This window comes from Podarcis muralis, chromosome 14 (genome assembly GCF_964188315.1).
Source record: "Podarcis muralis chromosome 14, rPodMur119.hap1.1, whole genome shotgun sequence".
NCBI classification, from domain to species: Eukaryota; Metazoa; Chordata; class Lepidosauria; order Squamata; family Lacertidae; genus Podarcis; species Podarcis muralis.
The window spans coordinates 45716729-45734316 of NC_135668.1; the positions used below are offsets into that span (position 1 = coordinate 45716729).

The 17588-nt window shown below is 46.8% G+C and overlaps 1 protein-coding gene across 3 annotated transcripts; it reads left to right on the top strand.

Annotated features, from left to right (window-relative positions):
• The first annotated feature begins 232 nt into the window (after window positions 1-232).
• On the top strand, window positions 233-16361 carry DHRS7B (dehydrogenase/reductase 7B). Of its 3 annotated transcripts, none has more exons than XM_028705358.2 (7): window positions 233-372; window positions 6893-7065; window positions 11130-11245; window positions 12290-12500; window positions 13864-13956; window positions 15226-15378; window positions 15698-16361. In XM_028705358.2, the coding sequence occupies exons 1-7, from the start codon at window positions 353-355 to the stop codon at window positions 15901-15903; spliced, it is 972 nt and encodes a 323-aa protein (XP_028561191.2). In that variant the 5' UTR covers window positions 233-352; the 3' UTR covers window positions 15904-16361. The 3 variants fall into 3 exon arrangements, with proteins under 3 accessions (XP_028561191.2, XP_028561192.2, XP_077774736.1); XM_028705359.2 differs by lacking the exon at window positions 233-372 and adding an exon at window positions 517-749; XM_077918610.1 differs by lacking the exon at window positions 233-372 and adding an exon at window positions 2608-2631.
• Window positions 16362-17588: the final 1227 nt, after the last annotated feature.

Consider the following 17588-nt stretch of genomic DNA (forward strand, 5'->3'; position numbering starts at 1 on the left):
GTGGGGACCTACCCCATCTAAGGAGTGATGCCAATTTGCGCCTAACAAGCTCAGCTGTCCCCCGCAAAAAACCTCCCTCTTAGAAGATTCTTTCCCCTGTCTTCGAGGCAGAACTCTATGCGCGGAGCCTCTGTTTCCGGGAGGGAAGCTAAACACGGGGGGACCTTCCCTGGCTTTTCCCGTTTGTGTTCTCTTTTTTTGAATATTATAATTTATTGACCTTGTCCCTCCGCGCGCTTGCTTCCTATTGGCCGCTTTCCCTTGCCAGTCCCCGCCTTCCGCCTGAAGGGAAGCTGCGTTTTGATTGGGCGGGCGGAGCAAAGGTGGCGGAGCTGCTTCCGGGTGCGTCGTTATGGTGACTGCGGTTGCCAGGTAGTAAGCTGAAGGTGGAAGCGAGGCGCGCGCGCGCGGGGCGGGGTTCGCTTACTGGGCCCCGTTCGGTCAATACGGGAGGGTGGGGTGGGGGGTCCCCATAGGCGTCGGTCCCGCTGGGTGGGGTGTCATGTCTAGGTCCCAGGGCGTCCGGGTTCAAAGTCCCAAACATGCCTGCAGCAAACCGCCACTGCCTCTCAGACCGGCCTACCTCACAGGGTTGTTGGGAGAGGAGGGAAGGGGCGGGGAAGGAAAGGAGCCTGCATGCTGCTTTGTGGAGGAAGGGTGGGATAAACAGAGCAAGGGATAAGGGGCCACTGAGGCTCCCCTAGTCGCAGGGCCGGATTTAGGTTTGATGAGGCCCTAAGCTACGGAAGGTAATGGGGCCCTTTATATGTCCAGCTGTCCTTTGTCAACAACAATTCTTTTTTGCGTTGAATATATGCTATATTTAATTTATGGACCTAATAGGTATCTAAAGCCAATTGTACATAACAATCCCCACCCAACACACACACACCATTCTGTGATATGTGCCCATTCAGCAAGCTTAATTTTCATTGCCCTTCTTGGATGTTTTCTCTATTTGGGGGATTGAGGTGTGTAAACTTGTGCCCAGTCCTCAATACATTAAAATCTTCGATCCCGATCCCCCCATTGTCAGCACTCACTTCTGTCCCTGGGGATGTTTTAATCAATGTCAGGTGGGAAGGACTCCTCCTATTCTTTACATATATGTGTTGCCTTTCCCCCCCAGCCACTCCATTTCCCCTCCCACCTGATTTTCAGGGTTTTTCCTTCCATTCAGCATTCTGTGCCATTGTGTTCTTAGGGGGCTGCTTTTTGGTGTTGCCTCTTTGACAGTTCCCCCTAAAGGTTCTTTAGGTAAAGATAAAGGGACCCCTGACCATTAGGTCCAGTCGTGGCCGACTCTGGGGTTGCGGCGCTTTACTGGCCAAGGGAGCCGGCGTTTGTCCGCAGACAGCTTTCGGGTCATGTGGCCAGCATGACTAAGCCACTTCTGGCGAACCAGAGCAGCGCACGGAAACACCGTTTACCTTCCCGCCGGAGCGGTACCTATTTATCTACTTGCACTTTAACGTGCTTTCGAAGTGCTAGGTTGGCAGGAGCAGGGACCGAGCAATGGGAGCTCACCCCGTCACGGGGATTCGAACCACTAACTTGATTGGCAAGCCCTAGGCTCTGTGGTTTAACCCACAACATTTGCAAACCTTGAGGTTGACTCAAGTTGGCTGATACCTCCGTCTTCTGTGTCAGTGATGTGGTTTTCAGTAGGAGGACTTGAACTGCCATTAGAAAGAAGAGTTATATCGTAGCACTTTTTGGCAGCCTGATGTTAATCATGTTTACTTGGAAGCAAGTTCTACTAAGTACATTAGGATTAGCTTCTCTAGAAGCCCTTCTTTTAATTATTTCTTGCTTGATCCTCTGTATGTTTGTTGGAAATTCTGTAGATTTGAGTGTGATTTTCTGCACAAATCTATTGATTCTGTGGTAGACAATCCTGATGTGTATTGTGGTTCTGGTAGGATGTGCTGTGTTGGTAGGTATTGTTTTAACAGGATAGGGATTAGACAACTATGACACTGAAGAATAAAAAATAAGGATGAGCTAGTTTGGTAATTCTCTGAATTTTAAAATACTATTTTGTTATTTAATAAGCAGGTGCTATTTTTCTAGAAAAAGAGGTGTCAGAGCTCACCACGAACTTCTCCCTTGTTCTCTTAGGATGGCAATTATGCCCACCTGAGAGGTGCTGGAGCTGAGTAACAGGTTACCTCTGGGTTTTGGCGCTTGCGCATGCACATTAGCGCTAAATCACACTTTGTGCATGCGCAGAAGTGCTGAATCACGACCCGCGCCTGCGCAGACGCGGCACTGCGGGTTGCGAATGCTGCGTGTGGCGAACGTGCCTCCTGCATGGATCACGTTCGCAATCCGAGGTTCCACTGTATAGCAAATCAAAGAAAGGCTACTGGGGAGGAGAGGAATAAGCGCCTCTGAGCTCATCTTTCCAATTCTTCTCTCTAAACTTAAATGACCTCCTCCATCTCAAATGCAGTGGAGTGTTTCTGAGCCTTGTTCTTGGAGGCCGTCCTTGATCACTTGTGCCAATGCTGGACTAAAAGTGTAAGCTTGGCTGCCAGCCATTTCCTTTTTTAAATCTGTCTACCCTCTGTCAAAACGTTTGAGACAGATGTAGGGCACACTTCAGGGAAGGCAGCTCTGTGCAGAAAGGTAGGATCTGGTGTGTGCGGGTGTGCGGGGTCACACTGTATTTTTCACACTGCGGGGGGTGACCCGACAAGGCCTTGTGGTGTTTTACACAAATAGAATAAGGCCAAAGGCTGTGCTGCTTACATTTATTTTTATAACGGCACCATTTTACTTAAGGGCATTCCCCTCCCTTCTCACACATGAGCTCAAATCAAATCCTCTTCGAACCTCTCTTGGTATTTGTTATAAGTGTCTCATTCTCTGCAAAGCAGAACAGAGAGGCAATTGTGTTTCTACATTTAGGTTTCTAATGTCTATAAGGGAGGGCTCTGCTTTGCAAACCTAATTGTAGCAAGCCACTTTAAATTTCACCTGCAAAGACTCCCCTTAAGAATGTTTTAAAGCATAGTTGGTCGATGCTAGCAGGGTAAGTCCATAGCTGTCATGTGCTCCGTGGGACTACCTTTGAAAGTGTCTCAGAAACTACAACTAATCCAGAATGTGGCAGCTAGACTAGTGACTGGGAGCAGCTGCTGGGACCATATAACACTGGACGTAAAGGATCTACATTGGCTCCCAGTATGTTTCCGAGCACAGCTAAAGTGTTGGTGCTGAGCTTTAAAGCCCTAAACAGCCTCGGCCCTGTATACCTGAATGAGCGTTTCCACCCCCATCGTTCAGCCTGGACACTAAGGTCCAGCTCCAAGGGCCTTCTAGCAGTTTCCTCATTGTGAGAAGTTACAGGGAACCAGGCAGAGGGTCTTCTCAGTAGTGGCCCCTGCCCTGTGGAACTCCCTCCCATCCAATGCCTAATTTCCTAAAATAACTGAAGGCAGCCCTGTGTAGGGAAGTTTTAAAAAATGTTTAGCTGAGGCTCAGAAGACTCTGCTAGCCTCACCAAAGCAGCTTCAAGAAGCCTCTGGCTGGTGAGGAGACTCCCTGCACCCAGGAGCCCGAAGATATCCTCTTTGGGCTCTGGGGTAGGTCTTCTGAGAGAAGTGCATTCCAGGACCTTTTTTCTGGGGAAAAAGCAGAGTCCAACAACATCTGGTTCCCCCACCTCTGGGGGAATAGGTGCTGATACCTATTCTGTAGGTATGTAAAGGTAAAAGGTCAAGAACCCCTGGACAGTTAAGTTCAGTCAAAAGCTACTACAGTGGTACCTCGGGTTAAGAACTTAATTTGTTCTGGAGGTCCGTTCTTAACCTGAAACTGTTCTTAACCTGAGGTACCACTTTAGCTAATGGGGCCTGCCGCTGTTCTGTTCTCATCCTGAAGCAAAGATCTTAACCCAAGGTACTATTTCTGGGTTAGCGGAGTCTGTAACCTGAAGTGTCTGTAACCTGAGGTACCACTGTATGGGGTTGCGGCGCTCATCTTGCTTTCAGGCCGAGGGAGCCGGCATTTGTCCACAGACAGCTTCCCAGGTCATGTGGCCGGCATGACTTGACCATTTCTGGTGCAACGGGACACTGTGACAAGTGCTAGAGCACATGGAAATGCCGTTTACCTTCCTGCCACAGCAGTACCTATTTATCTACTTGCACTGGCATGCTTTTGAATTGCTAGGTTAGCAGCAGCTGGGACAGAGCAATGGGAGCTCAACCTGTTGTGTGGATTTGAATCACCAACCTTCTGATTGGAAAGCCCAAGAGGCTCAGTGGTTTAGACCACAGCATACCTACAGAATAGATATGAGCACCATTCCATCAGCATTAAGTGCTAGTGAGACCCAGTGATTTCATCAGGAAGAGTTCAGCATGTGCTCAAAATAGGTGGCCTTTTGAAATAGTTGAACTTTGCTGGGGAACTTTGCTTGACATCTTGTACTAATAAACCAACTCCTATCTTCCTTGCTGGTTTCTGCTGTCCTTAACCAGCTTATTCATTTCCTCACATCATCCTAAAATTTAGAAAACATAACACTGTTCACTTGGTGAGGCATCCGGGAGATCTGATGTGCAACACAGTGTGAAATGGAAGTAGCTTTGTTTTATGAGTGGCAATCCCAGACTGCTTTGTGGGTTTTTAAGCTAGTTCCCAGGGTGTCCTTGTAAACAACTTTAAACAGAATGCTTCCCTTTTTTCCTTCTTTTTTTTTTACAATAATGTTGATTGAATACTCTCCCTGTAGAAAATTAGTTTCTAAAGCGGCAAAATGGAACTCCTTAATCTGGCACCATGTTTATTTGGGGCAAACCTTTCTCCAGAAACGAGAGACCCAGAGTGTGGTAAGGAAATTTATCTGGCTATGGATCCGGAGGCTTTTATCTCCTGGGCACGGCTGTCTAGAAGGTGGTTTGCTATTTCCCTCCTTCTTGCCTGTTTTGTGTATGTTGCTGCTCTTCTGCTTTCAATGGAGTTTGTTTCATATTTTTTTGGCATTCCCCTACATGTGTAGATCATTGATCTACGGTAAGACTGAGAATCATCTGATTATATTTTTTTCCGACTAGTATGTATTGGTAATATAACCCCTTTAATTGCAAACTCTGGTAGCGAGTACCCACAGGACCAGAGCCAAAACAGGAAGAAGGTATCAGCATGCTAGGAGAACCCATACATTTGCAGAAACACAAATAAATGTGTGTGTTTTTTATTAAAAAAAAAACAGCTCAGTGAGATTGAGCTTTCTGAGTAGCCACAAAATCTTGAAAAAGAAATGGGGTGGGCAGTGGAATTCATTCATTCATCTTTACATTTGTAGTCCGCCTTTTCTGCAAGGAGCCCAAGGCACACATAGTTCTGCTGCTTCCCATTCTGTCCTCACATCAACCCTGTGAGGTCAGTTGGGTCGCTGGTCCAAGGTCACCCAGTGAGCTTCCTCCCCGAGTGGGGGATTGAATCCTGATCTCCTAGGTGTTGCTCCAACACCACTTTGCCGGCTCAGCGTGACTGCCTTGCTTCAGCTCCTTACAGCTTTCACTAGCATGTGTGAGTAGGGCAAAGCCGGCAGACAGAAACACTTCTGCTAGATGGTGAGGGTGTATTATAATGTTTTCTTGCAGGTCCTGTCTAAATGTCATGAATCGCACATGTAAATGATATGAAATGCTCATAAAGATAAGAGGTACAGAAGTGATTTTGCTTCTCCATCCACCTTTCTCTGAACCTGCTTTAAGAAACACCATTACACTTAGCATTGGAACTCCACTACATATATTGTATGTAGCATCTGGTTAGCCTTGGCCCCCTGGAAGTCTGTTTACTTCTGTTTGGCAATGCCTGTGGTCTGTGGGTTGCTGTCCTGTTTTTTAAAGTGCGGTTGTTCTGTGTCTGGTGTCTGTTCTTCCAGATCATGATGTTCTGATGAATATGATAGAGAGAAGTCTATCATAGTCATCAGAACATCACACACACACACACACACACACACACACACACAGAAACCAGCTGTCTTTCTTTCTGCCTGGTTGCCCAGAGGTAATTCTTACTTGCCACAAGCAACCAGGCAGGTGGTTATATTTACAAGCCTGACTTAGTTGGCATGTTTGGATTTGAATATTGACTCCCTGGTACAAAGCTTGTATACAGGCGTCCCCCCACTTATGTGGGGGTTATGTTCCAGGCCCCCACGCGCATAAAGGAAATCATGTAAAGTGGGGCGCACCCATTATACGCCTTCTCTGCCACTCTCTCTTCAACCCATACCAAAAAATACTCTATTCAAAGATATCCACAACTAGAATGGAAGCTCTGGGGTTGGCAGGAGGCTAGAGGTCGTGCAGGAAAGCGGCTGTTCTTGCTGTGCAACCCCCCACATCAGCTGTTAGGAGGGGAGGCTGAGCAGCATGTGCAAAGCCTCCAGCCTCTTGGGGGCTCCCTCCGCCCTCACTGCTGTCCTCTTCGGGCTCTGGGGAGGGTCTCCACGAGAACTGTCCAGCTCTCTCCCGCGATTGCAGGTTTGAATTGAATTATTTAATAATTTCCTGGCGTCGCGCATATGCACGGTTGTGCACAAATCTACCAAGCATAAGTGGGGGGATTGCCTTGACTCCCTGATACAAAGCATACTCTGTTCATTTCCATGCCTGTGATTTGAGAGAGAGGTGGAAGGCAATGCCACAATACAAAAGAGGCCAGAAGGCAATTGGCACAGCTGAGCCCAGCCCAATTGCTCCCTTGTATACTGATTTTTACATGTTATGAAACAGGCCCTGGAGGCTGGGGAGCTGCTGTGTTGGATTGAATCTGTTCTGTGTGGAAACAGGAGAGTGGAAGGTGGTTTGTGATCAGTTTGTGTAATGTGCTCTTGTTCTCTGCTTCCTTCCTGTAACTCCAGGACGAACCCTAGAAGAAAAGTGATGGATCTCACCTCTATGATGATTCTTCCACTGCTTTTTGGCAGCCTGGGGGTTTTGGGGCTCTTCCGGCTGCTTCAGAGAATGCGTGTGAGAGCCTACCTGAAGGATGCAGTGGTGGTGATCACAGGAGCAACTTCTGGACTAGGGAAAGGTAGGTTTCTGAGACATTTGGCATGGAGGTGGAGAGGAGAACAGCCTGTACAGGACAGCTTGTACATTACTCAAAATGTTTTCTCAGGAAATAGGGTGTTACTAAACTCTCATCTCACACCACGAAGGTCAAGCTTAGCCTTACAGGATCAGATTCCTTGTGAAGGAGGAGGGAACCTGAGGAGTCTTGGTTTTTTAATTTTATTCTTCAGTAGCATCTCTTAGCAAATATACAGGTTGAGCAGGTGGGAGGCAAGTCACAACAGAACTTCTGGATTTTACAAATGTTCAAAAAATGGGGACTTGGCCATTGTGCATGTCCTCATCCCTAGATGAAACCCAAAACCTGCATTGCATCTAATTTGTTAAATTTGCTAGTTTACTCGCACTCCATTTAAATATGTACCAATTCAGATTTTAGGGCTGTTACACCAGCCTTTTCCCCCTCTATCCTTCCCCACTTTGCTTAACCTGCCCAAGGCTTGAAAAACTCAGAAGCTCCCTCAGTCTCTTGTGCCATTTTGATTGGCCTTATAAAGATGTGGCCCTTTTCTGTGTTTGGGAATTTTTCGTATGGGTCAACATGGCAACCTTTGCTTCTTAGTGGCAATGTGAATCCCAAAGCAGCACCAAACTCCATATACGCACACACAGCAAGCAGAACACCAGAACAATAGCTGCTTCACAAAGAACACATGGCTTAAGTAAAACAAGAGAGAATTCCACAAGATACAGAAACACCTCATCATTTAGCCGTTTTGGCTGGTCCTTAATGTTTCTGGGATGGAAGGTGGCTCCATCCCAGAAACATTAAGGACCAGCCAGAAGTCTGTTCCATCTTATTGCCTGCTACTTTGTTCCCCATCTCCATCGCTCCAAGCGCAGGAGCATGCATTGGCAAGGGCCTGAGGTGAATCAGGACCCCCAGACTCCAGGTCTTCTTTGCTGGGCCTCAGATCCCCTGTCCTGCTTTTTGGGTAAAACTTCACGGCAAGGTTTCCTAAACTTGGGTCTCCTGCTGTTGTTGGACTACAAATCCCATCATCCCTAGCTAGCAGGACCAGTGGTCAGGGATGATGGGCGTTGTAGTCCAAAAACACCTGGAAACCCTGCTTTAATTTGGTGACTGGAAGACTAGGTGCCCTGCAAAGTGCAGTGCTGGTGAAATCCCAGCCACCTGCCAGCTTGATTTGCCCCAAGTCACTCTATACATACTTCAACTTCCATCAATCTCAGCGAGCATGGCCAATTGCCAGGGATTATGGGAGTGGTAGTTTAGCAACATCCAAAGGTTCCCCACGCCTGCTATTGGTTCTATGAGTCATGGGGCCTGTGAAAAGTACCTAGCAATGCTAAACCTTCCCTGGTGGGGAGGACTTTCTCAATCCATGGCATTTTCAGTCACTCCCACGCAAAAATGGGGAACCTGCCCGTATAGTTGGGTAACACCTGCCCTAACCTGTTTTTTTCCAGCTTGGAGGCAAGTCTCAGCCAGTGATTCAAACTCAGGCACCCCACTCCAGTCAATTCTCCCATGAGCCGAGAACATCCTTAAAATGGGTGGGGAAAGGGAAACAGTTATGCAGCCTTCTGTAACTTAATTCACCGGCAACTGACACGTGGCCCCCGGTGGAGGTGCTTTCCTGTTCTCTGCAGAACAGCGTTGAAAGCCCTTTGGGAACAGAATGTCCTCACTGCCTTATCGTAGCTGTGTGCTTGGTCGTTGGCCCAACCACAAGCTTAGAGCGTGGGTTTCTCCTCAAGGTGCTGTGACTTCTTGGGAAGGAAGAGCTACCTTAATGCATCATAGTGTACTAGTTCATCTGTCCCACGGCTATGTCTCCAGATTTTGTTTATTTGGTTTTTCCCCTGCCCTTTTCCTTGACAGTGACTCGAGGCAGTTAAAACTGAAACAGCTAAAAACATGGGGTATTTATTGAAACACAGAGATTATTGCAATAAAAATATCACAGTACCAGCCCTTTCCTTAAAACCAGTTCCCAAAAGCCCGTTGGAACAAAAAAGTATTCACCTGCTGGCAGAAGGACAACAAGGAGGGAGCCAGTCTGATTTCTCTATGAGGGTAGTTCCAGAGTCTGGGAGCAGCCATCGAGAAGGGGTACTGTTGCTTGAGATACTTTTAATTAAAAACAAAAGGGATTGAGCCCTGCTTTGTTGAAAATGAGTTCCGTGCCACTGAGCTGCGTCTCCCCCCCCCCAAAAAAAAAATATGTTTGACAGATTCGTACAGGATCCCAATGAGAACTGAAAAGGGCTCACAGTTGGACTGAACCTTGGAAACTGCCTTACCCCATTGGCTTCAGTGTTGTCTGTTCTCCGTTGGGAGTGGTTTTATAAAGTCTCAGGGCAGGGAAGGGGTTCTTTCCCAACCCAGCTCACTGGCGATTGACCCTGGGACCTTCTGCGTGTAAAACATGTTCTCAATCGTGAACCTGTGGTCCTTATCCAAAACAGTTCTCCTAGCTGATTTATTCATTACAATATTTCTCTCCTTTTTTAGGAAATGGTGAATATCGTCAATCTTGTTGTTTATTAAATCTCTATACTGCCTTTCATCCGAAGAACACAAAGCAGTTTGCAATATGAAAACATAAAAAACCATACCCTGTTAACAAACAAAAACAATAACCTCCTCAACACACACACACAGCGTTTAAAAGACCTTACAAGGTAAAGGGACCCCTGACCATTAGGTCCAGTCGTGGCCAACTCTGGGGTTGTGGCGCTCATCTCGCTTTATTGGCTGAGGGAGCCGGCGTACAGCTTCCGGGTCATGTGGCCAGCATGACTAAGCCGCTTCTGGCGAACCAGAGCAGCGCACGGAAACACCATTTACCTTCCCACCGGAGCGGTGCCTATTTATCTACTTGCACTTTGACGTGCTTTCAAACTGCTAGGTTGGCAGGATTAAAAGGCCATAGATGGTTTAATTAGCAAAAGGCCTGGGAGAAGAGGAGTGTTTCTGCCTGGTGCTTAAAGAGATGTGGTGAGGGTGCCAGGTGAGTCTCCCTGGGGAGAACATCCCACAAGCAGGGAGCCACCACAAAGGCCTGTTCTTGTGGTGCAGCCTTCTGGGCCTGCCATGGACACCAGACCAGTCTTGTGATGCTCATGCCCAAGTAGTTTCAAGAGTGTTGGGGCACTGACTGTTTTTGAGGCCGTTCAATGGTCCCACAGGTTCAAAGAGCCTTCCCCAGCTTGGCCCCTCCCCTCAATGTTTTTGGACTGCAATTCTCAATCAGCTCTAGGCAGCCAGTGGTCAGGGAAGATGGGAGTTGTACGAAGAAGGCTCCCTCACCATCACATGCACATAAAGGGGAATTATGTTCTGCAGTAGCAGCGATGCAGTGCAGTACTCTGGATAAAGGTCTTCTGCCGAGGAGATCAGCGTTCAAATCCCTGCTCGGCCATAAATTTTACTGGGTGCCCTTTGACAAACCAGTCTCTCTCTCATGGCAATTCTATCTCACTGAAATGCTGAATCGAAAATGTGATCATAGATCCATGTATGCTTCCCTCAGTGTTCTGCTTTATTCACCACCTCCCCCTTTCATTTACCAGCAGAACCTTCGAATAAAGAAATTAAATATAAAATTGGGCTGAGGCCAAACAAAGTGTCAGATACGTACCAAAACACGTGTCTATAAAGAAAAGAATTATGGGACCTGTGGCTATTCAGATGTTATTGTGCTACAGGTCGCCCAACCCATAACTGATCCAAAGTCAGCTTCATTGGCTGAGCCTGGGTTTTACAATGATTGGGAAGGGTGGCTTTAATCCATTTCCCCACAATACAGCATGCATAATTTTGTAAATCGCAATCATGTTGTCCGTCCGCCCCCCCCCCCACTTGAGTTCTTCTTTTCCTACCCAAAGTAGTCTCTAACTTAATCCTGATCATTTGGCCATTTTCTCTACTGATTCTAGATCTACCAGTATCCTTTCTGAAGTGCATTCACCTAAAAGAGCATTCCAAGTGTGGTCGTTGTGTAAAGGCATTTCCCCCCCCCCCCCCTCTCTCTCTCTCTCTCTCTCTTTGCCAAGAATGTGCCAAAGCTTTCCATGCTGCTGGGTCAGAACTGGTGCTGTGTGGTAGGAGCAGAGAGAGACTTCAAGACCTTCTGCAGGAGCTCTCCACTGCTGCTGGCCACCCAAAGAACGTAAGCAAGGGGGGGAGGAGAGACTGTAGGTCAGTGATGCTTTTCACGCAGGTCACAGGTTTATGGGGTTGTGGGAAGAGGAGAGGTGGAGAGGGAGAGAGGTGGAAAGGGGAAGACAGTAAAATGTCATTCTTTTACATGGTACATTTGCAGAGCTTTTGTGTCAGCATCACGTACACAGGGATTTTGTTTTGCTGGCAGTGCAAGAGTCCAGAGGGTGCAGGGCATGGTTGGTTGCAATGTGTTTTGTTTCTGTGTGCTGCTGGGTCAAATTAACCCCCTTTTAAAGCCAGGGTCGGCGTCAGGGCTCAGCATCATTGAATGCTCACTGAAGCCTGTGTCCCACTGCCAATCCCTGGTGCCTCCCATCCTTGCTGCTGCTGCTGCCTGATCTGTTCTTTGAGCAAGCAAGCAAGTAGCAAAAGGAGCAGCAACCTCTGTAATAATAATAATAATAATAATAATAATAATAATAATAATAATAATTTATTATTTGTACCCCACCCATCTGGCTGGGTTTCCCCAGCCACTCTGGGCGGCTTCCAACAAAGATTACAAATACATTAAAATGTCATACATTAAAAACTTCCCTGAACAGGGCTGCCTTCAGATGTCTTCTGCAAGCCTGGTCCTTGATATCTCCATATTGTGTGTTAATGAGATAAGCTAACTAGGCCTGAAAGCACCTTGCCCAAGGTCCATCCCCTCCCCACCCCAAACAAAATCCAGGAAGCAGCCCTGTTTTAAGCCATATAAGCCAGTTGCTCCTTCCAAACGTGCTGGTAGCAGGGGTGCCAAGCCCTTTGCCCCCCCCCCCAATATTTTTTGGGGAGGGGGCTTCCCTCAAATGTCCAGAGCGTGCATTGATTTATAAACATTTCCCTAGATCCCTGTGGCATGCATATAATGCCATTTTATCTTCCCAGTATCACACTGTGAGAGAGGATAGGCTAAGCGAGTGGTTTCACCAAGGCTACCCGATGAACCTTGCAGCTGAATAGGTTCAGATACGATTAACTGTTTTTTTCTTTTCTTTTTCAACAGCCCCATAAACACCACACTGTGGTCTTTGACCTCGCTGACATCAAAGCAGTCGTTGGCGCTGCCGCAGAGATTTTGAAGTGTGCAGGCCATGTAGACATCTTGATTAACAATGCTGGAATCAGCTACCGCGGCACAATTGTGGACACCCTGATAGAAGTGGACAGGAAAGTGATGGAAACCAATTACTTTGGCCCAATTGCTTTGACAAAAGGTACACTGTAACAGCCTCCTCCTGTGTCTTTCTGCACACATCCTAATGTTTCCTGCGGTGGTTTCTGTGCCCCACTTCTTTAGCAGTTACACCTCTGCAGTATTCTAGATTTGCTTCCTGCATTGTAGGGGGTTGGACTAGATGACCCTCGGGATCCCTTCCAACTCCACAATCCTATGATTCTATGTAGACCACTTAAGTGCTGTTCAGAGGGCTTACAGCTAGGCTGCTAAGGGAACAAGGAGTTACGTTTGTATGGCTCTCCCTCCACCCTGGAGTTCTTTGTAAGGCCCGTGGGACGTGCTTCATGTAACAGTCTTGAAAACGACCATGGTGACACAAACCATAGGCTTACTTTCAAGCTAAAATGGTCCTTGCTTGCCATTTTAATATCTTCCTGGAGGAGAGCTTGTAGAAAAGCAAAGCGGGCAAGCATCAGGCAGTCGCCTTTCGGCTGCTGATCCCTCTTTCAAAGCAACTCTCCCCGCCCTTGTAGCATTTCTCTACATGAGAAAATCTTAGAGGGCAGCAGGAAACAAAGAAGTCTGGCGAATTGGCTGTTACACACTACACTGGTGGGGAAAATGTAGATGCAGCCCCTCAGCAGTTGCTTGGTGGAAACATTGGCCCACCAGCTCCATTGAGTCTTACATTCCTTGCTCATAGTCTGTGTCTGCCTTTCTCAGCCCTGGGTCCCTAGATGTTTTTGGACTACACCTCTCATCCCTTAGCCACCATGGCCAGTGGACAGGAATGATGTGAGTTGCAGTTTGAGAGCATCTGGGGACCAAAGGTTGAGAAAGGCTTGTCTATATAATACAGGGATACAATAGTTTTATTTGCACCTTCCTTACTGAGTTTCTGGGCAAGTAAAAATGGGACCCACCTGTTCCAGCTGACCCTTCTCCAATGTGCATCCTATTTTACGTCCAAGTAGATTTCTTAAGAAAAAAGGGCTCGTTTCTTTCACTGAAATCAGTGGAACTTTGTTCCAAATAGAGTTTTTCAGCATCAGGGTAGGAACAATTCCTGCCTTGGATAAGAAGTAACTGCAAGGTCATCTTTTGGATCCCAGTGCGATTATTTTGCCTCTCTTCAGGAAGCATTTCTACAAATATTGCAACTTCAAGGTCTGTTAGGAATCCCCAAGAAATTGTGACTAGGATAAATTAGGCAGTTGAAATACATTTGTGTAAGACAGTTACACACACACACACACACACACACACACACACACACACACGATTCTAGGTAGCAGCATAAGGAAGAAACCCTGGTCTCCCAGGATCCAAGCACACATTCTTTCTCATGGCAAGATTGTGGAGTTGCATTCTCATTCTCTCCCCCTCCCTCCTCTCTCTAGCAATTCTGCCTTCCATGATCAAGAGGAGAAAAGGCCACATCGTCGCCATCAGCAGCGTTCAAGGCAAAATTAGCATTCCTTACCGTTCGGCTTGTAAGTATTCTTCACAAGGCTTGGGAGGGGTTGGCTGCTCTGGAACCACCAGCTCACCAGAAAAGGGCAGCCAGCACGTTATGGTAGATACAGCACATATAGAGCTCAAGGGAGGGGAGCCTCAGGCCAGTGTTTCTCAAACACGGGTCTCCTGTTCTTGTTGGACTACAACTCCCATCATCCCTAGCTAGCAGGACCAGTGGTCAGGGATGATGGGAGTCGTAGTCCAGCAAAAGCAGGTGACCCAAGTTTCAGAAACACTGGCTTAGGTGAACCTCAAACATTGGGAAGAATAGTTTCTGCTCTCCCTATCTTCATCTTTGCTTGTCTTCAGAGAGCTGGGTGTGACTTCCACAGGGCCAGTCCTACTGCACAAAGAACTCAATTTCTATGGGTGCCAGCAATGCAGGGTCCCATTTTAGAGGGGTGCTTTGGTATCTTCTGCATCACTGGAAGGTAGCTTACATCTTGCGTTGTGTAGTCCAAAATGCGCAACTTCATTCTGGATAATTACTGCCCTTACCCAGGTAATCCTCCCCCTACATCACATTCACGTTAAGAATGCAAACTTTGCCATCAAAATCTGCCTAAGTAGTTGTGCTGAATCTGATTATAGCATTCATGCTAACCTAACAGACTTGGAACTTCTCCGCATATATTGAAATCTAACCCTCCAATCCTAAAATAAGAAATCGGAAAAGGAACAGGGTAGTGCCATTGTTCGTAGCCTGTAAAAAGACACCATGCTCAAAAGCTCCTGCTTCATTTGTTTGGCATAAACCCGTGTGATTCAGCAAAGAGCACATTGGAGCTGAGCTGGGCAAATCACCCCGTTTTCCCTCTCTAAAACAGAAATTAAGTATTTCATGTGATTATGAAGATGCTTGCAGAGACCCATGCCAGTTTACAACTTGGTTTTGAATGCTTAAAATCCCTTTAAGATCCTCCCAAATTTCCCTTTAACAAGAAGCTGTTTAGCAGCTGGCATACTATTAAAGTCTACCCATCTTGGGCTGGACCAAGGGCCTGTGTGCTCCAGCACTGGCAAGATGTCATTGGAAAGCTTGTAAGCAGAGCAGAATCAGACATAAGCACCCTTGTTGCTTGCCCCAGCAAAAGCCTACTGCCTTGGAATAGGCTGCATTCAGTTCTGGTAGCTAATAGCTATTTACGCTGTTACATGCCTCGTGCAAAAGGCAGCTATGCATTTTGACTGGGAAGCTGCAGATCGGAAGTCAACTGAAATTGTGTCACCTTCGGGGGTTTTAGATGCTGCCTCTAAGCATGCCACCCAAGCCTTCTTTGACTGCCTACGAGCAGAAGTGGAGCAGTACGACATCGACGTCACAGTTGTGAGCCCCGGCTACATTCAGACAAATCTCTCACTTAATGCTGTAATGGCAGATGGATCCCAGTATGGAGGTGAGGACTAGCTTTGCTTGTGTAAATTTTATGTATCTGTTGGCGTACAGGGAGTGCCAGTGGAGGGAAAGGGGAAAACCCGGTTTCTCAAAGTTTGGCATTGACTGAAAAGGCCCAATATAAAAACTAGCACATTTAACGAAGTTGGATAATCTTCAATGGCTTTAGTGGCCCATGTTCAGTGGTCACAGACTTGTTTGCAGAGTCTCACCTCTGCACATCTCTTGATCTATGGGCTTAATTTGTCATCTTGAGCCTCCTGGATCCACCAACAGAAAATAATCTCTAGAGGGAGGTAGTAATTTGTTGTTCTTTTCAGTAATGGACAAGACAACTTCTGAAGGCAAGGCAGCTGCAGAGGTGGCTCAGGTGGTTCTGAGTGCTGTTGGGGAGAAGAAGAAGGACGTGCTGGTTGCTGGCTTCATGCCTTCTCTGGCCGTGTACGTGCGAACGCTCTGTCCCCGGCTCTTCTTCCACTTTATGGCATCTAGAGCCCGGAAAGAAAGGAAACCCAAGGATTCTTAACCAATCGGGAGTTCATTTTAAACCATTGGTTTAAAACCAGAAGCTACCAGCTGATGTGTCCAGGGTCTGTGGGAAGCATGAACTTCAGGATTGTTTAAGTTGCATCTCTCGCTTGTGGTGAAGAGTCGGAGCCAGGCTTGTGCTGCTTGCACATCACTGATGGCATCCGAAAAGTTGCTTTCACCACTTACAGCTTTGTGGCTCCCTGGGACAAAGGGCTTCATCTGCAAGAAGTTAGGCCATGGGAATTCTCCTGCGTGTTGAAATGAGCAGAAACTGCACACCTCCACAGCTCCCATTCGTCTTATTTGGGGTTGTCCACAAGACAACAGGCTACTGGCAGCTTACTATGTTTACTTTCCTCTGGCCTGGGCTCTCATCAGCTGAATGTAAAATACTTATTGGGGGAGAACGAAAGAAAACCATTGCCTCCAATATCATTCTCTTTAAAAACCTAAGTGGTTGCAGGCTGCTTCTTTTTGCCAGGGTGGGGAGAAGGGATGCAGGCAGCTGAAACTAAATAAGCTTGTGCTGCACATGCATTGTCCAACTGCACTTACTGCGTTTTGGCCAGGGCTCAAAAGCTACCACCTCCACTACCCTTATTCCTAGTAGCTTAGCTTGGTATTCTCACCTGTTGAGCTCAGAGTAGGTCCTGGGTAGGAACTACAGGTAACTCCACTAACACATCCAAGTATCAGAAAGCTGTTGTCCCCCCCTCCCGTTATATGGGGGGTGGGATGCTGCAGCTTATCTTCTTTAGGCAGATCCGAGTTGCTAACTGCTATTAAAATAGACATGAAAGAGGAACTACATATACTGTTTGCTCTGCAGCTCATCTGAATGTAGGATCTAGTGCGCAAAGAACATCCTTGCCTGATAGTAGTACCAGCCTCCATCCCCATTCAGTCTTACTGATTCTCCAATGGCAAATTCAAAAGCCTGATTCCTGAAAGCAGAATTGTTCGTAGACAGACGCAGTTTCCATGCTTCTGATAAGGTAGGTAACACAAAGATTCCTTGCAGCAATCACACAACTCCGTAGAACTAACAAGATGGTTCTCAGAATTCTTAACCTTGAGAGTAAATAAATGAACATTAATGATTGCTTGTACCAGCAGAAGCTAAAACACTTTACATAATATTTGTGCTTTTTTCACCCTTCTGGTTTATAATTTGAAGGAATTACTGCATTAGTTACTTGCAGAATGCCTGTTATAATCCTGGTCTCCAACAAGCAAATACAGCTACAGGAATCTGCTTGGCGCACTCAACAGATACTGTGACCACAAGGCTGCAGGATTTCAACCCTTGGCCAAACTGACCTACTGAACAGAAGCAGCAGCAAGCTCTCTGCTTGCTGTACTGGATTCCAAGGGCTAAAGATAGCACTGAGTTCTGGCTTTGCCCTTGTGGGATGCCATTCCAAGGTCACTAAATATTGCACAAAGGTCAGGTTGCAGCTATCACGCTAAGCAAGAGAATATACCTGTACGTGATCTGAGCATGCTCACATGCTTCCATTTGCAAGTTCAAAGCTTGTACTGGAAGTAACAATAGTCTTACTCTTTCCCAGAGCCTTGCGAAAATACCCAGGGGTCCTTTTAGGATTTATCAGTTAAAATGTGATCAGAGGGAAGACTTCTTGTTTCCAACTAGGAAATGAAGACTTATACACAATCCAC